This window comes from Passer domesticus, chromosome 7 (assembly GCF_036417665.1).
Source record: "Passer domesticus isolate bPasDom1 chromosome 7, bPasDom1.hap1, whole genome shotgun sequence".
NCBI classification, from domain to species: domain Eukaryota; kingdom Metazoa; phylum Chordata; class Aves; order Passeriformes; family Passeridae; genus Passer; species Passer domesticus.
Window position 1 is genome coordinate 59,942,827 of NC_087480.1, and position 20,043 is coordinate 59,962,869.

The 20,043-nt window shown below is 41.9% G+C and overlaps 1 protein-coding gene across 23 annotated transcripts in view; it reads left to right on the forward strand.

The window, feature by feature from the left end:
• Positions 1 to 20,043, forward strand: part of NFIA (nuclear factor I A) — a 406,668-nt gene that overhangs the window by 349,344 nt on the left and 37,281 nt on the right. For 17 of the 23 annotated variants that reach the window (XM_064429042.1, XM_064429047.1, XM_064429049.1 and 14 more), the window contains 3 exons: positions 4,662 to 4,790; positions 16,711 to 16,889; positions 19,483 to 19,648. In XM_064429042.1, the coding sequence (XP_064285112.1) occupies positions 4,662 to 4,790; positions 16,711 to 16,889; positions 19,483 to 19,648 (474 nt within the window). The remainder of the gene's footprint in view (positions 1 to 4,661; positions 4,791 to 16,710; positions 16,890 to 19,482; positions 19,649 to 20,043) is intronic. The other 6 variants (XM_064429053.1, XM_064429060.1, XM_064429063.1 and 3 more) reach the window with 3 other exon arrangements.

A 20,043-nucleotide genomic window follows, 5' to 3' on the forward strand; every position in this document is an offset into this window, starting at 1 on the left:
GCGGGACTTCAACATCCAATGGCTCCAGTAACCAGAGTCTCCCAAGGACAAGGATCCCATTTGCGCTTGCATTATGCATTTGAGCAGAAGGGTGTGATGCATGATGTGGAATGAACAAAATAATAACTTGTGTGTTTAGGGAAATGCCAAATTAATGAAAATTCAGAAAGCTCTAATGTTGAAAAAAAGCACACAAATTCCTTTATAGAAATATAATGCTGCTAACAGTTTCAAGATTATTGTTGTCTGAATTTTCTGCTTATTGTGTACTGCAATTAAAATTCTTCTCGACTGAAAAACCAATGTCAAATTCATATTTCCTTTTGGAAAAAAATACGAAAGTACACATCTTGTTCCATTTAGCACCATCATGGTCTTTGATCAGGTTCCCTCTGTCCAGTGAATAAAACAGATTTATGTTAATGGGAGCAGGCTCAGACCATATATGTTTGGCATACATATAGAGTCACATGAACACAAGTACAGTAAGTTAAAGTAGCACACCCACTCAGGCTTCCATCTGCGTTTTATGCCATAAATCCCTTTATTTTCTTCTTTTATTTAGCAATTAACTTCTCCATTTATTCTGTAGTTAAAAGCTGCCATAAGATGAAAATAGACAAAGTCTGATTTTCTTCTCTCTCACTCTAAATAACATTGAGAGGAGACTCAGACCTGGATTCTGAAAGCTGTGCTTCCTAAAAGCGCCAGGTGTGACTGTGATTTGGACAAGAGTCCTATCCACAGAATAGTGAGGAACACTTTTAACCCCCACCTGGGTTACCCAGCCGTTGTGTTCTGGCTGTTCTTGTTTATTCCTTGCTCAGAGCAGATGGATGGAGAGAGGCAGGGAATGGGGAGGATCCTTGGCTCCATTCCCTATCCACCGGCCAGCGCAGCTGAGACGGGCTGGGGGAGATTGCAATTTGCTGCTGCCCTGCACCAGAGAGCAGAGAGAGGAGAGCAGGGACTCAGAGGTGTCCTCAGAGCTGGCACTGCCCCTTCCTCAGGGTCCTGTGAAGTGCTGAAGTCTGGTGTTCAGTGCAGTGGTCCCCAATAATTGCTGGCTCCCAGGAGCGATGCTGAGGAAAGCTGTGCAAGGCAGCCCCATCCTCCCGGGATGCATCCCCAGCTCTGCCCCAGCTACCTTCAGCCTTAACTTTTTAATTTCCTGCATCCCTGAGCAGCACAGGAGGGGCCCTGCGGACTGGGGGACGCTAAATGTGTTAAAACTCATTAGGTTTGGAGCAGAAGACCCTTAAAACTAGCCAAGAGTCTCAAACGTGGGTGCCAGAAATTAAACACCTAATTCAACGTTTAGCCACCTACCTTTAGTTCCTTCCTCACAGTTAATATACACTGTGCCACCTCATAGGTGGCCTGATTTTCATAGGCACCAGGCACCTACAACTAACTCAAGTGTTGAGACTGCTCACCTAAGTGAGACTTGTAGAATTCAAAGTTTTTCTGGGTGATTAAACCAGAGTCCCCTCGCTCTCAGCTCCCGAAAGGAGCTTCGATAGAATGACCAGCATTGTAACATATGGCTTAGCAAGGGGAGGAAAAAAAAGAAGAAAATGAGTATTAGAAATGGATGGACTAAAGAATACGCAGGATATATCAGGCACATTAACCAAACATATGGTGCTAAATGAGATATTTTTTTTAAATTGCAAAAAAATTGACATTCCTGGCAGTCTCAAGGATAATGTGACATGGCTGTGATAAATTTAGAAGAATGGGACATATTTTGGCTTGTTCTTGGAAACCTTTTTCTTGCATGCCGACTGTATTTCTTCTTTTATTAACCCATTCAAAGAATGTTTGAATTTTGCTGCTAGAGCACCATGCTAGCGCAACATAAAATGTGAATGATGCTAATTGCTTTGCACTGCCTAACTTTCTGTCATACCCTCCCCTCTTAAAGGACAAAACATGCTTTGGAAATGAGCTGGCAAGCTCATCTTCTTCTTTCTCCTGGTCAATATTAAGTGATGTAATTAAGCTCCTGTTTGCATATTCTTCTGAACTAGGAAGCAGCCATTTTTTTCTTGAGATCTGATGGATGTGATCACTCAAAATAAAATGTGTCATTACAAACCCCAAACAAAACAAAAACATGGTATAGTTGGACTGTTCCAAACCAATACATTTCAAAATACCCTGGAAAAAAATAAATAAATGAACCAAACTTGTGATAATAATGGCAATCAGAACGATAACAAACAAATAGAGCAAAAGTAGCAACCAATTATCAGCGCTTCAGTTTGTTTTTCTACTCAATTTCCCTGCACAGGGTTACATTAAAATCTCTATTTTCACATGAAAGCCTCTGCCTCAACCTTAGAAAACCCATCCCCATATGAACATGACACTGCTCAGCATTGCCACACTCAAGGTCATTCATCAGCTTCTTTGTAGCTCCTCAAGTTCCAGTGTTTGGACACAATCACACGAACTTGCTGCAGCTTTTAACCATTTTCCACTCCCTCTGCCCCTTCTCCCTGCTGTGGTTTACAGATGAGTCCTGCAGGGTTTTTTTTTTAAACGCTGGGGTAAAAGAAAAGCTGTTTCATTTTTTCAGAAGCTTTATTATCTTTGCCCTGAAGAGGGTTTTTAGCCTGGGAAAGCAGGGAGCTCCTGAGCCTGCTGAGCCACAGAGTTGAGATCTTATTCCTCCCCTGACCTCTGTCACCTACCCAGGGCTCAGGTAACTCATGTCCCACACCTGGGTCCCTGCTCACAGGCTGCACAACCTTGCTCTTGGAGCAACTCCCATGCTGGAAAATTTTAGTGAACCTCCCCTGTGCATAAAAGTCTCTTGGAGTGTCCGTAATATTTTGTACTTAGAGCTGGGGTTGACACTCCTTTGGTGTTTCCATCCCCAGTTCTTCCATCACAGGGAAATCTGGGTCAGCAGCACCATTAATTCCTTTGAGTGTCCTTGCCCTGAATATGGACATGCCATGACTAAGTTACATCCCACTGGAGCAGAAATTCAGCAGGCTGCACTGGAATATTTCATTGAAACACCTCAGTTCAATCTCCTTTTCTCTCTTCCCCTGAAACTGAATTAATCTTTGCTTTTGTCCCTACTCCAAAGTCCCTAAGACCATATTTAAAAAAAAAAAGCCAATAAAAAACAACCAAAAATACCCCAAAAAATACACCCCATTCTTGCACCATCGTCAGTTCTAAGCTTTGATTTTTCAAATGTTAAGTCTGTAACCGTTCCTAAAAGCCACCATAAACAGCAAACCCTGTAGCAAACAAGTTTTGGGGCAGAAAGCTGCAAGTACAACACTGGAACTCAAACCATTCCCTCACTTTGTTTAACTTACAGAAATATAAACTCCAAAGCCTCACTGAAGCCATTAATGCCCAGCAGTGCAGAATATAAAGTACAAGAAGGCTCCTGCATATTGCAATCAACATCCCAGGGACTATAAAACTAGTCCTATTAAATATAAAGTTAATAATATAGCCCAGAGATAATCTTGTCCAGGCGTCTCTCTTTACTTTTTTAACAATTAAATACTACAAAACACAGAGTTGGAAATAAAATTAAATTACTTTGCTGGTGGAAGTTCAACTTGCACATTAAGTGATATTTTGCTTTTCCACCTGAAATCTCCACCTTTGTTTTGCTGTATCCCTACGGATATGCAGAATGCCTGATGGGCTGTATATACTGGAGATTTTGAGTTTTCAGGATACATCCTGATAATCAGAATACCCAGATGCATCTAGAATTGCAAAAAAATATAGGCTAGTACAGACAAACATGCATACTTTTCATTTATATACTGTAAAATCATTCCATCCAAGCATCTACCATACACAGAAAAGGCTCGGGTTTTAAAAGCCCATTGCAATGTATTCATTCCATTAATTTTTTTGATACCACAGCTATGTTATGGCATCAACAGGAGTTGTTTTCACCCTGTGTACCAAACCAGTCAGATGAGTAGCACACCATTTCTGCCTGTCCATGGCAGAGGTTTCACCCAGTGACAACTTAACTCTGATTTTCACTGGGAGCCTTTGATGCAGTTCAAGGGCATGACAAAAACTCCAAAATAATTCCAGTATGGCTTCTAATATCAAGACATAAATACCATTCACCCTTAAAAAAAAAATTGAAAGAGAACCACGTAAATGTATAACTTTCAAATACCTTTGAAGTCAAGAGAGTGAGGGGAGGAAGAGTTTGAACTCAGAGAACTCCATTCTCTGGTTGTGCCTTGAGTCGTGCGGCACATTTAAAAGATCCATTTGCAATAATCTACTAAACCAAGGAGTGAAAGACAGAACTCATAAAAAACCTGTAAAAATCCAAATGCTCCAGCTATTACAGATTTCTAAAAATAAAGCAGAGTAGGTTTCAGTAGCAATAATAAGCTGCATCTTGTCTGTATTTCAGCTTTATAAGAAAAATATGGCTGCCTTTTAGTACTCATGGCTCAGAGCAAACCATGGCTGCTTCTGCCTTGACAAAAACAAACCCCACAAATAAAAGTGAGCTTTCAGCTTGCTGTTGTGTCGCGTTTCATTTGTCCTTTAAGTGTGTCTAGCTGCTTCTGCACCCCCTTTCACAATGCATAGGCTGTCGTTCCATGACCTAGCATTATTAAATTGCACTTATCAATCATTCTTGCCAGGAATGCCATCGCCAACTACATTAAAGAAGTCAGAGAAGTCTGGTTTCAGCAGTCCCTCGCCTTCGCAGACCTCCTCCCTTGGAACGGCTTTCACACAGCACCATCGACCTGTCATTACAGGACCCAGAGGTGAGGCCTTTCCCGAGAGCCCCCAGGCATTGGAGGGCAGCCACGGCTCCCGTGGCCGTGCCAGCTCCACGGAAAGCCATCGCCACCTGTGACCGCCCAGCGAGGGGCTGAGCTCGCCACCTTCACGCCCGCCAGGGTTTAGGTGTCCAGAGGCTGGTTCTGATAGGCTGGGCTGCTTTTGGGAAAGCTCCTGACGACCACCCAAGGTGGAGACGCTGGTTTCTGGGGTTTTGTTGGAAGAGGGTGGGGAAAGGGACAGGATGTGTGGCAGGGAAGTGTCTTCTGCTTGTGGCCATCCATCACGTTGACTCGGTCCAACTGCTCGAGACAGGGACCCATCCATCACTTCTGACCCACGCCTGTCTTCCAGCTCTGTGAACTTCCTTCTGCCAGTCATTTATTCTTGAGCTGCTGGTGTCAGTGTGCCTTGTTAGGGGACTCCTTTGAAGTTGGTTCCTGCAAGACTTTGGCTGGTTTCCTTCTCAGTACTCTTCTGACTGACTTTCCAAGTAAAAGAGATGTCCTCTGGGTCTCTATGTGTTTATACGTTTTTGTTAGAAAGATGCATTTGCATTTAGCCTAGAAAACTAGATGCAATACGGAGTTCAGGTTTGAAAAGGAACTCACTTGGGCATAGAAGAGACACAAATGAATGAATCCTCTTACAAACCTCTTTGGAAGATACAAAAATAGGAGTGAATGGTTGTGACACGTTTCTTTCTGCTATGAAATTTTGTCTCATTTAGAGAAGATTATTAAGGAATTGGTGGAATGGTGAAGCATAAAAATGCATATTAGCAATTCATCCTAGAAATTATTTGGAAATGTCTGTTTGGCATCGGCGTGGTTTTACTGAGGGCAGCATAAACCAGGAGGAGCCTCTTTGTCTGCACATCCAGGTGATGTGGTGAGAAATGGTGGAGTTGCACAAAGTTGAAGCAAGGTCAGACTTGCACTTCAGGAGGTTTTGTGCTTTGTTAAATCTGCTTATTGTAGTTTGATTTGTTGTGGTTAATCCATAAAAATTATTCATTACCCTTAGACATGCACCCAGATCCTCAGAAGAAATTTAGGCATCTAAGCTCTACAGAGATTTCCCTTGAAATTTGGATCCGAGCTGTCTGGCAAATATGTCCTCTTTTAAAAGCCTTGATAATTGGTGATACAAGTATGACTAATATGAAGCTTCCATTAACATTCTCTTCAGTGCACATCAGCTGACTCCCAATTCCTGTCTTTGAGAACTTCAGCCTTTTAGATTTCAGTTGTTGATTGATTAGTTAATAGGCCTTTCTTTATTTAGCTGTGTTTTACCTCACACTAATTTTTTAAGATCATTGACTGCCTTTGTCTGCCCCTGTTTAGACCCTCTGTGCTTTGGATTCTTGTGTGGTTGAGAGAGGAAATGTCTCAGTGGTGAGGCCTTGTTTAAATCTCATCTACAGTCTGTTTTCACAAGACTTTTTCTGTGCACTGAGGGATTTCCATTGGCTACGTGAGAAGAACATTCAGTGGGAGCCAGAAAAGCAAATAGAATTATTACAATCCCACATTTTGTTTGTTTGGAAGGAGATGTTCTTTACTAACTCTACAAAGAAGTGGAGCTTTTAAATCATCATGGTTTCTAAAAAGTTAACCAAAACTGTTCTTCTGCAACATCATTTAAAAGCATCTTCTATTTTATGCTCGTTCACAAACAAAGTCTCACTGACTTTCAGAAAAAAAATCCCTCTGAAATCCATCCATGGTTTCTTTAAGTGCCATCATCCTGAAAAAATCTTGTCCCAGACTTCATCCTTTGTTCTTTTGGGACATTCCTCCTCAGTATTCTTCTTTCACAGCACACTGGCTGTGTTTATTTCCCTGCTGCAACAATCATTCTGTGAGTAAAGGGTGATACACTGAGATGGATTATTTTCTGCAAATCCAGCTTTGTTCTTTATCCCATCGCCTCCGGCGTACTTTAGGGACAGTAAGCAGAAGAGAGAAGCTTTTCAGGTATCAGAAGTGGCAACATAAAGAGTATAATGCTGTCGTATAAGAGGATATAATTGAGAGATTCACTTCCACCAGTAGTGACTGGGAGTTGTGCCTCTGCAGAGATGATGGTACAGCACACACAGGCTAAATTCCCTCTGGACACAGGTGCATTATGTAAATGGTCAGTGGCAGGTCAGTCTGAGGGGTCTTTGGGAAACAAAGAGCAGGATTTAATCTCCATTCTGCAGAGAGATTTGGAGGAAGGGGAGTTGTGAGTAAGTAGGTCACCATCAGAGTAAGCTCCTCAGCCAACACGACGATCACAGGGAGGTTCCATCTCCTTCTCATGTTCGTATGTGCAAGTTTATCACTTGGATGTGTGTATGAGATGCATTTGTAAAGCATGATCAAAATAGACAGCAGAGAAGAAGCTGTAGACTATTCATGGCAGGTGTTGGCATTGACAACCAGTGATTTATAACTGCTCGGGAATATTCCCGAATCTCTCACACGCTTCCAAGCTTCCCTTGGAACACACTGCACAAATGATGCTGGGGTGTCCCAGGGTACTGAATGCCCTTCCGTGTGGTCCCCACAATGAGTCATTCTGGAAACAAAACTTCCTTGGAGGAGGAGTAAGATCCTTGAGAGGATTTCCTCGCTCTAAGGTGCTCCACCCAATGAAGCAGTTGGAACACCTCTGCTCTCATGGAATTGCCTGGATGTGCTGTGCTGTGGAAGGCTGTGCACTCGTTCCTGTCTGCACTGGTGCTGCTGCCAGTGCCCAGCCCAGCTGGGCAGTAGCCAGGAGAGAGGATCCGAGCTGGCTGACCAGCAGACCAGATGTGCAGCGAGTGCTGGCGCAGGGATGCCAATGCTTCAGTGGCTCCTCAGTACTTCCAACAGATGGTGGCAAGATCCAAGTTTCTTTGGTGATAAGCTAGCAAAGTGATTCATGGAGCCTCACTTGATGATGGCAGTTTTTTGGGCATGACTCTATGAATGCACCATATGTCTTCTCTGGACCAGCGTGGTTAGGATTCAGTGTCTGGCAGATGGTAAATTGATCACCTATAGGGTGGCTTTAGCATCACTATCAGTTTTAGAATTTATTTCAAAGCCTTGAAAATTCGAGCAGCCAGATCTCTCTCCTGCTCAGGCATACTTTTGTTACCTGCAAATGAGATTATCTGGTGGTCAGCATAGCTCACCACAGCACTCCAGCACTGCAAAGCCATTGTGGATTGCTGGCATCTCACAAAGCTTCCCAGACCACTTGAACTCTTCACCAGGCAGTAAAGGATTTAAATACTATGGGTGACAGCAGTATTTACATAAATGGTTTTAGGCTTCCATGTATTGCTACTTACACTCTGGTGACTTCATAACTGGAGCTGGCTGAAACATTAAATTGACCATGATCTTGTAAAGCCAGGATGTACAGCAGCCTGTGCTGCAGAGCATTCAAGCATTCCCATGGAATATCACAGTGTGGATCTTGCGAGCCAAAAAAGCAAGGAAGAAAAGGCAAGGAAAGGAACAAAAATAACAATGAGATGGTGTGTTAGGAAGATAAATGAAGGAGAAACACAATTACAAGAAGCAAGAAATACAGCATGAAGGCAAGAACCCAAGGAAGGGGGTGTGTGAGAAGAAGGGATGAAAGTCAACTAGTGGACTGGTTTCCATTATATTAATTTCCTCCATAATTACCATTGCCACTTAGACTTTTATCAGGACAAGGCCTGCCAGAGAAACACTGCAGCACAGTACTCTCTGTTCATGCCAAAGTGGCAAAACCTTTATGTCACATATCTGGAAAGATACTGTGTCCTTCTCTATCAGAATCCTCTGCTGGGTCACCCAAGTCCTGGTGCCTGCTCGCTGTCCTGTCAGCCAGCTCCAAGTGAATCAAAGTGATGGTTCCTGGTGTTCACTGTACAAAGACATTTTGTAATGCTCTGTATGAGTCTCTGTGGCTGCTTCTTGGTGCTGTCAGCTGGCACAGTGGTGTAACCTTCTCCTTCCCTCTGAATTTTGACAAAAACAAACGGTTGCAGCTTGGCACAGAGAGTGATGTCAGAGAGGCAGGAGAGCCACAGCACAAGGGCGAGGAAGCCATGAACAGCACAACGCTGACCATCAGACGAGTCTGCATGATCCAGTTTACAATGTCAGGACAGCTGACTGAGCAGGGGAAGATTTTGATTTTCTGCACTCACTTTGGAGTAAGCTGGTGCTGAAGGCAAAGCAGTTTCCCAACAGATGGCCTCAAGGTCGGGCTTTAGCCATGACACAATCCCCAAACTGCTGTAGCCCGGGCGGGGAGGGCAGAGAGGGAGACCTGCAAAGGGTTAAAGCTCCAGCTAAACAAAAGTCAGCCACCGTGTAATTAAAACTCTACCTTTGTTGTATTGTCAAGAGTTAGCCTGTGACATAGGAAATATTTAAAGGAGCAGGCTGTTCAGCTAATTTGTGTGTGAGTGAACTGCTTAGACAGTCCTATCCTAAATTAACTGTAAGACCACCCACCGAGCTCGCCTCATAAAGGGCCAGGATTGCTCAGCTTCGTTCTGTATAACCGTTCAATAATTACTAGATAAATGCATAACTAAAACCTCTATTACACTAATAATTTGTACTGAGATAGATGTGTGGGACACCATGCTGGGTTAATTTGTCATCCCTGCAGCAAACTTCTAAAGAGGGCTCTTTTGCAGAGGAGTTGTGTTAATATGTTGCTCCAGTGAGGACATGTTAGAGCAACAAGATGACTTGGTCGCTTAATCTCCTAAAGAGGCAAAATGCCTGGAGGGGAAGTGCCAGAAAGAAGAAAGGGGGGTGATTAACACAGTGGACCCAGATTTAAACTCATCCTGACAAAAGGAGCTGATCTAACTGAGCAAAAGAATGGGGGAAAAAAAAAAAAAGAGGGAGTGTTAAAAATACTAATAGGATTTCATGCATCCCTAAAAAATAATGTAAAAATAAAGTGCTGCAGGAACAAAGTATTTTGCCCATGCTTTTCCTGATGCTGTGTTTGGTTCCTTTGCTCTCTTTGATGTATCTGTGGAGTTAAACTATATACTTTAAACAGTGCAGTGAACTATAATATTTTTATCTCTGCTTTATGCTAAATTTTTCTAGCTTCAGACACACACAAAAAGCACATTATTGCTTTAAATATGGAACCCATGTTTAAGCATCAGAGCTCTGGATTTTCAACCTCCTCTATTGACAGAACCATAAATCATGTTAAAGTTAAGTGAATTACTGTAGCGTGGAACTATAGCTTTAACAATGTTTATGTAGTATCAGCTTACCATCTACAGAATGAAAGGGAGGAAAAACACTGATATTAGAAATGGGAATGTGGAGTCCTATTAACTTAACAGCAATATATCACTCCAAAGTCACAGATTCCATTACCATGCCCTTTTTAGTATCAAAGCCGAATTATATCATCACACACATAAAGGTTGTAGTTTTTAAGAGAATTTACATTTCTATTGTAAACTTATCAACTGCATTTCATTATAAGAAAGACATGATATATTCTCCTAGCAGTAGTTTTTATCTTATGATGAGAATATATGAGAATGCATCATGAGTATTAGAAGTAATAATAATATGCAGAAGTTGACAGCATTTGATGCGAGGCAGGAATTCTACAAAATATGTTGAATTAGAGTATTTTTGACCTCTAGCTGTAGTCTTGGAAGGAAGGAGTGCTTTCTATAGGTCTGATTTTTATTTCTGTCCCAATGTAATCAATTCCATAGTATTCTGAGCTCCCAAAGGCAGCAGAATTCTGACATGTTTTAAAACATTCTGCTCAAAAATAGCTAACTTAACTGGCCCCTGCCCGTGCCAGAATCTGGAACCAGTGCTCAGTTCAGCTCTACAGGTTTTCAAAAGCAGCCTGTAATACTCAGCAGCCCAGAGTACACCAATAAACCCTGAGCTCAAACACAGCCCTCAGCATATTTTCCTTTTGCTAGGAGCTCCGTGGGCCTTGGCAAAATGTCCTCCTGCCTCCCACTTGCTACTGCAAAATTTCTTGCAGGAAGAGTGTTTCTGAACAAAGGGTCCAGGTGCCTTGTACCACTCAGAGCAGCAGAAAAGGGCTGAGAGCCAGCCCTGATCTGGAGATACCGTGGCTCTGTTCTTTTCAGCAGTGCTTAGCTGGCCAGCTGCACTTGACTCCTGGAGCTGAGAGATGGAGAGCCTGAAATTCAGCCCATCTTTTTGGTGTTCATGGACAGGAACAGATCCTCCATCCACCCTCTCTAGGGTGTCTCACTGCCTCTTGCACTGGTCAGCTGTTTCTGTTATATTTGAAATCTTTCATCTGTGTCTGTCTACAGAATGTGGGAGTGAGAGATACCTAAATTTTACCAATGCTCAGAGGGTAAAGCCTGTTTTTGTCCTCCAGCTCCATGATTTCCCAGCCTTGTCACTGTGCAAATGGGAATGTGAGATGGGATCAGTTTGCATTTAGCTCATCCTTGGACCTGACAAACATGTTACTAAACAGCCCCTTTGCACCATTATGGGACTTGACAAATACCTGACTTTTCCAGGGATGTGAATTCCCTTCCAAGGACTCATCCTAGGACTGGTCAGTCCTACCCTCAGCAGCTCAGTGTTTAAGTAGAGGCAGGTTTTGCCAACCTGACTAAGCAAGTCCTCCACTTGTATCACCCTAAAGTCTGTTCCTAATGGGCAGTAAGAAAAATGGGGACTTTCAGAAACATTTGAAAGTGTTACAGGGAAGCAGTTCCCATTGAAACTCAAAAGCAGTTATTGAATTCTCTCAGGACCTCTGCAAATCCCAGCCCAAGTTTCTTAATTATTTTTTTTCTTGTTTGGATAACTGCTTTCATCACCAAAATCTGTGGGCTTAAAGCTATTGTTTTAGGCTTCCATTCTTTACCTCTTGTATTGTATTATACACAGAAGTGTAAGTTCCTTTCAACAAATTTGGATTATTGCCAGATCTCCTTATTAAAAAGTCACTCTTCATATTTCCGATAAACACAGCTGTTTCATGGTGTTTGAAAGCATTTCACATCAGCCAGCATGGTGGCTTAGCCAATTAGTCCTCTAATATGGTCAATTTTGAGAATAAGTACCTTTGGGGTACAAAGGGTGGGATCCATCTCGCATAATTTGAACTGGCATCCCTGGAATGGCAGCAGAAAGTTTGCGGCACACAGGGAGTTAAAACAACTTAGAAGCCTGACGTGGAAGTCGCTAGCAGAACAAACTGTTCTCTAACATTTCCAGGGAAATGACTTTTCAGAAAATACTTTCTTAATTGTAATGAAGCCAATTATAATGGCCTCAAAAACAAGCGGATAAAAAACGATCCCGTTTCATTATGGTTCTAATGTTACTATTTCTAGGAAGGCTGATCAATCTTTAATGAAGTATTAGTAAACTTAATTATCACTTTATAGAGGAGGTATCTGAGCACTGTGCCCTGATCCAGCTGGTGGGCCAGCCCTGGTGCCTGTGAGGGAGCAGTGGTTGTGATTCCCAGCACTTCTCCCTGGAACAGTCCGGGGTGATAACACCTTTTCCTGACCAATACCAAACCACCCTTTCAAAGACTTCAAACGACTGCAGGAAGAAAGGAATTCCATCCAGTGGTGTGGACTTGAAGGGGCTGGCAGGGCTTTTTCTGGAAGAGGAGATGGAAGGTGGATGGATCAATATGTGCCCCCATATGTTGGGCTGTGCTGGTGGAAAGCCTGTCTGAGCACTGCAGGTGTCCCTTCACCATGTCAGCAAGCACTCCCTGGGAGCAAGGATCCCAGGGCTCTTTATTAGGAACTGCTCCTTTGTTCCAGGATCCTAAAAATCTGAAGAAAACTGTGACCTGTTTCAAATTAAGTGATCCTTTATTGTCTCATCACTTGCTCGGACAGAATTCACAATTTTGGCTCTTCTTCAGAGCCTCGGCCACATGCAGCGCTCACCTAATCAATGGGTGCAGCTTCTTTTATTGGTTACTTACTTGGTTACTTCAAATCGAGAAGGGGAAAGGCAAGACAGAGCTGCATAATCAGAATTCAGCATTCTGAAAAATCCTGTGACTTCTGTGCTGCACAACACCACGAGCTCATAAAACACTGAGGAATCCAGTGTAGCACGCAACAGCTGTACTGCATAATTACTTGGCCCAATAGCAGCAGCTTTAAAATACTGGTATATCTGTTGCAGGCCACCATACATTACCATCTCATTTTCAATAAAAAGTCTGGGATGTTTCAGACCAGCTTCAATGGAATTAGAATCATGTGTGCTTTGAAATATTTATGCTCGCCTTGAGATGGAAGGATAACTCCTGCCTCCAGCCCCTACACAAAATAACAGATTTCATAACGCCAGAGAGTCCAACTCCTCCATACCTACAGCAGGTAGAAATGAAGTTCTGATCTTGAGTACACATCTTTTCATAGATTGCAGAAGTCATATTTTATGTCATTTACTGAGGTCAATAATAAAATATAAATGTCACAGGCTGAAAGACGCCAGGAGAAATATGGTTTGGCAGGATGGAGCTGCTTAGGGATACATAAATAATAAGTCAATAAGTAAATAAATAATAGACAAAGACCTATTTTATCTTCCATTTGAAGATCTCAAAGAATTTACAATCTCTGATTGAGACTTGTAATATCCCGTCAGAGGTAATAAGAGCCTCTTCTCTTACACAGGGTAATTTCCATCACTGTAGGTGTGGGTTTAGGAATTAAAGACTTTATCATTTTTATTAAGTCTGAAAATCATGACTGAAAGGGCCCTTGGCCTTTTTAGAGGCAAACAGGGATAATAATGACCTGCTTCATTACCCCTTGTGCTTTAACTGATTAAAAATGCTTGTGAGGGCCCCTATATTTGGAAGCACTGTTGTGTTCTGCACTCAGAACTTGTTGGAGTGGCCAGTTTTGCACTCTCCAGAGTTGCTGACCACAACACAGCTATCAGAGTAATGGTCTGTGTCTGGGCCAGCAGATTTTAGACTTTAACATTTAATTCCCTCTCTCTAGCATCAGGCAGGCACATTTGTAATGTTGATCAGTTTAATAGTAGTGGTTTTTCTCCTCTTATCAAAGAGCCCTTTCTTTTGGCACTTGAGAAATTTGCTATTTCCTAGTCAGAGACTGCAAAAACAAACCTTTGGAGATCCCTGTTGCACTCGTTACTCCTTATGCTAAGAAGAAAATGACCCCTCCACGTCAGTGTATGGCACAGGCTGAGGAATGATGCCAGTTTTCTTGTTTCCCTCCCCCAGTCCTTCCCTGATCATCAGGAAGCCCTTGGAAATGGGCTGAGGAGCTGGCCAGGGCTCCAGAGAGGAGCCAGGTTCTCCTTGCAGTACTTTGCTGTGCTGCATTATTGTTGGTCCTTTCTGCATTCGTTTTGCTTCTCTCTCCTTGGGCAGGTCACTGACACACACTCTCCACTTTCTTTTCTACCCTGACATGCTGAGGAGGTCAGGACAGCAGAGAAAGGCTTGCTCCTTACATGCCACTGAGTATTTCTTTCATCTTTCTTACAGCAAATCAAATTATCAAATTAAGACCCATACTTTGGAAAAGCTAAATACAATGTTGTCTCAGGCCTAGCTTTGAATTCCCACATGTTCCCTGGATACAATTCTTTATTCCTTCTTGACTGAGATGCATTTCAATCTCCTTTTCACCCAGCAGACAAACAGAAATGAGTTTGTTCATAAAGGACAGTGCAATTGCATAACAATTTCAAATAGTACTAAAAGAGCTGGTACTAAAAGGAAATTCTCTTTTTATATTTCAGAAATTCCAGTTTATTCCTTACTTAATTAGATGTTTGTCACATAAATGTCCATTTCTCACTTTTATCTTCATCCTTCATATTCCATCTGGCACACAAGGAAAGGGGGAACTACAAAAGCAGATACAAAGAAAGGGAGGAAGACAGAAATAATGTAGGCTAATAAAAATTTCGTTGTAGTCATCAAAAGGCTGTCTGGGATCTACCTGACTGAAGGTGTGTGGGTAGAGTGGAGGTGTCGACCTCAGAGCAGCACCAGTGAAAGGCAGGGGATTATTTTGGGGTGAGGTGGCTCCTTGGACACTGTTGAGTTCTCTGTCCATTGCAATGATTGTCTCCATGGTGGTCACTCACAGTTACAGAAGGGAATCCCCCTTTGGAATCTCCACCTTTGATGTTTCTCATTTTATTTGGGACATTTCCAACAGAATTAAAGGGAGCAGAATTGTGGGGTTAACGTGGACACAGGGGAGCTTTTCATGGCCAGGACAAGGGTTTCACATCCATCCCATACCAGCACCCCTGGCATGAGTGCAGCTCTTTTTTGGTGGTGGTGTCAGAGCAATAATTCCTATGCTGTGGTGGAAAGGGACGTGTACAGAAGGGCTGCCCAGCCAGCCCTTAATGAATGTTTACAGGAAAAGGCAGTAGTTTCCCTGCTGCTGTTTCTGAGTTCACATTTTATCCACATCCTCAGGCTCTTGAGTTTGCTAATGGTTTAATAATGCTAAAGAAAAAAAAGTTATTAATAAAGTGTCATATTATTAAACTGGCAATGAACAAGAGTAAGAAGCAGATTTTAGCTTTTATTTAACTGAAGGTCTTTCATAACATTCATCATGAAATGAATGTTTGCTCATTTGTGTTTGATTTTAGTTAACTTTCCTGCATCTCTCAAATTTTTTCCTAAAGTGCCAAAGGCTTTTTTTTTTTTTGCTCTTGTATATTTAAATTATTTCCAAGCCAACACCTGAGTTTCTGCAGGATTTCCCCTCCCTTGCATAGCCTTTATCTGATTGGTCAAATGCAGTGTAAAAGCACAATCTCTGCACATGGATACCCCTGTAAAGACTCTTAGAGAGCAACAATGGCTGTTTGGTGAGAAATAAACAATGATTTACAGATGAGCTTGTGTGCAACCAGATTAATTGGTCATTCTGAAGGAAGAGTGAATCCTCATTTTAAAGGGAGAATTCATGGCACTGTAAGTGGCAGCAGTTGCTGCCTCGTGGTGACAACTAACAATGGGAAGCACTGTGGGGTAACAAGAACCCAACACAATATATTTTGAAGGCCAAGGAACTGGGCAAAGGTGTCACATAATGTAGGAGAGCAAAAGGCTCTGGAGCTGCACTTGTAGTTCTGCTGAAATCAGCTGAGGGTAAAATCGGTCATTGCCAATGGGCTCGTGTTCATCACACCTCTGCACCTTCTCTGGAGTGCATTTTCCAGCTGGCTTGTTGGCCCATAAATTCACCAAATTAAACTTCACCCCTGAGAGCGAGCTGGGGGCTTGCTGAAGATTTGAGCCCAGCGTTATTCAGGAGAAATGTAAATGTAATTTTCCAAACGATCTCGCCACTTTGTGCATGTTCATTAAACGAAAACACGTTACTTAAAATAAATGTTCCTGAAGTGAGATGGGAAAAAAAACCCTCAACAACAAGAAGTGTTAGACCGTCTTTAAATTATCGACCGTTTATACTACAATGTAAAATGGATTCGTATGTGCAAATCCAAGTTACATGAAATGTCAATTAAATCAACCCTAATCTCCCAAATACATTTTTTTATTGCCTGATTGATGAGGGCTGCTCTTAAGGTGATGAATAGTTTTCACTCTCACAAAGGACTGCTGATTCCTTTCTACGTGTCCACTAAAAACACAGAAAATCCTTCAAAATGTCTGGCTCCGTTTGCTTCCAGGATCTAGATGAAGTGAGTGTAGGACACAATGTGGTCTAATATATTAATTGATGTATAAACAATACTGTACATTTAAAAACAAACCAACAACAAATTTTAAAAAAAAGCTACTTAAAACTACAACAGATTTAAACTGTTTTATTTTCCAGAGGCAAAGCTCTATATAACGTCTTTGTTTTCTTTCCTATAGCAAGTCCACATGCAACACCATCGACTCTTCATTTTCCAACATCACCCATTATTCAACAGCCTGGGCCATACTTCTCACACCCAGCAATCCGCTATCATCCTCAGGAGACTCTGAAAGAGTTTGTCCAACTTGTCTGCCCCGACGCTGGTCAGCAGGCTGGACAGGTGGGGTTCCTAAATGTAAGGAAGCCGTTTTTCTTTCTTCAGAAGTGTTTGTCCTTTGTAAAAATTAACCACGGGGTTATTGATGGGGTTATTTTAACAGCATGTCGCCTGAAGGAGCGTGCCTTGAGTAGCTGTTGGAAGGGAGAACAACAACAACAAAAAAAATTATATATATAATAATAATAATAATAATGCTGTGCTGCAAAAGTATTTAAAAAAAAAACAAGAGACCTCCCCAAAAAAACCACTCGACCACATTGTGGTGGAAGTAGCTTAAAGTGTCAGAGAAGCTGGTGCTTCAGTGACCTGCTGGGTCCCCCCACAAACGACTTTGCTGCATGTGTTGTAACCCTTGTGGAACCAGGGTTAACAAAATACCAAGGCAGAATAATTTTTATTAATTATTTTTGAAGTTCAGGGGAGAGTGGGGGGGAAAGAGCAGGAAAAGGGAGGGTGAGAAACAGATGTTTCAGATCAGCTAAGTTCATTAAAAAAAAAAAAGATACTGCCTTATAGCACTTTAGATCAAGTTGACCAGTACTTGAACTCAAGATGTTAAAAGTACAGTTTATTATGGTTTGTTATTTCTGTAAGCAGTTATCTTTTCCCCTTATCTCTATGAAAAATTAAGCAGAGTTCCAAAGCTTCAAATAACCATTTTCTTTTTTTTTTTAATCAAATAAAGTGAATCATCTTGCTATTATTGAAATAGCATTCTGGACGAATACAGAATTTATAAAATTTATGTAAATCAAATCTAAAATAATGCTCTGAATATTTCATGAAATGTAATGCATGTAACTTTTTCCAGCCAATGAAGTAATAACTGGCAAAATTACTGCTTCTCTCCTGACATACTGAAAGTGTTAATGAGAATTAGTTTAATTATTAGCATCTAATTTATTACACTTATTTAATAAGCTGTATTGTTCTCAGTGTTTTCCTTTCCCCAGCAGAAAAACTGACTCTACTTATTCCAGCCAGTCCTGGCTTTGAATAATGTCTGCAATATGTTAGCAGATACATTTATGTCTAGACAACAAATCAATACAGTGCTTTTCTTTTTCCTTGAGTATTCATTTGCTTAATTTATCCCAAACCATTCAGCATTATGAACTGTTAGCACACTCACAATGAACAGGCAGCAGGGGTCTTCTTGGCAGGAAAGGGACCTAATTGGGAGACAAGATAGTGTTTGAGAGATGTCACTAATATATTAGTTTATTAAAGGTGCTGGATGTTGGAAAAATAAACATCCCTGAAGGATTGCTTCTTGCTGCAAACTCTAGTAACTGCAGTCTTTGAAGTCTGTGGGAGTGCTGCTAAGTTAAATGCAGATGAACTTGAGTCTTACTTGTCCCCTGAACCATTTTTTTGCTCTAGCACGAGTGTGATTTGCACCTCCACGACTTTAAGGCCTTTTGTCAGTGCCAGAGCAGGTGAAATGAAAATAAAGTCCCAAGTGTTTTGCCAGGATGGGTATTTTGTCCCCGGCAATTCAGGCTAATGGAAACCCTATCAGGAATTAAAATATTATTTTCTTTAGCAGTACTTAGAATATGGATCTGTGTTTAAAGCTGAGCTTTTATCATCAATGGAAAAGCCAATGTTCAGTGCCAGAAGAGCTGCAGTGAGATCAATTTGTAGAGTGCTGTCGAAAATGATCTCATCATTTTTGTCACTAAAATGGAACACCTGATTCACAGCCTGTCCTACTTTCTCTTTATAATGGTATTTGGCATCTATCTGTATGGTTTTCAAGTGTCCAGGCTGGGTTACATTTAAAATGTAAACTTAATAAGCTGGGGGGAGGGTTGGCATGTTTTTCTAAGCCTGATTCCTGTTTTTGTGATACTTGAAAACACTTTTACTTACGGACACATTTTTCTGGTGATTAATTGAAAGACCACACTCATATAGCTGATCCCCTTCAGCCTGTGACTGACCACATCCCAGACTGAAGGGAGGGTGGTTTTTCTCCCAGTGTGTAAAATGAAGCTGTTCTAAGTTCAGTCATTTCTCCATATGATTCTAATGGCAGCTAAACCAAGAGCTACACTATTGCTAACTCAAAAGGGATGTGGGAGAGCAGTTATTTTAATATACACTCATTCATTTTCCTGTAATGAGATACCAGCATGATTTTTAAGACCACCAAAAATGCTTGTTTTTTCTCTTAATGAGCAGTATCTTTAAGAAATTTACACTCCAGTCCTAGACACTGATATCCTGAGGGTATAACAGAGGCACAAAACTGGGGGATTTTAGGGGTCAAAAATACTGCTTCACCTCTCACTGAGCATGGGTTAGTGCTGCAGGAAATGTAAAGAGGAGAAGAATTATTCCAGGACTATTTAATCTTAGTTCAGACAAGCTGCTAATAGGACAAGTGTTTAAAAGCCAGAATTGCCATAGTTTCACAAGGTTCACAGGGTTTGACACAAAGATCCTTGAAGTCCATGGAGAATTTGAGCCAGCACTTTCTTTACCACCTCTCAAGTAACTGTAAATGTATTGCACACAGTTTTTAACTAGATTTGTTTTTACTGGAGGTTCCTAATAGCTGATTTTTAGTATAATTTTTGTCTGTTTGCTTGTTTCTCGGCAGCCCAATGGTAGCAGCCAAGGCAAGGTGCACAATCCATTCCTTCCTACCCCAATGTTGCCACCACCACCTCCGCCACCAATGGCTAGGCCTGTGCCTCTGCCAGTGCCAGACACAAAACCTCCAACCACATCAACAGAAGGAGGGGCCACCTCTCCCACTTCTCCAAGTAAGTATAGACGCAGCGGGATCCACGGGCAGGGATAAGGACTGCACACACCTTGGGAAGCAGGAGAGCTCTCTGCTCTCCACCATGGACAAAACTCTGAGATGCTTCTGTGTTAGCAGGGAAAGCCTTAGCTCAAGGTTGCAGTTTTATTTTTGACTTGGTTGGCGTTTCTCACAACCACGTGCGAGGGGAATCGAGACCGGTGGCTCGGCTGTGACACAGAGCTCGGATCTTTGGGGTCTTGTTTGCTGCCATCAGGATTCAAGTTGATATCTCACCCCTGGAAGTGCTCAGGGCCAGGCTGGATGGGCCTCTGAGCAACCTGATCCAGTGGAAGGTGGCAGAGGGGTTGGAACTGGGTGATCTTTAAGATCCCTTCCAACCCAAACTATTCC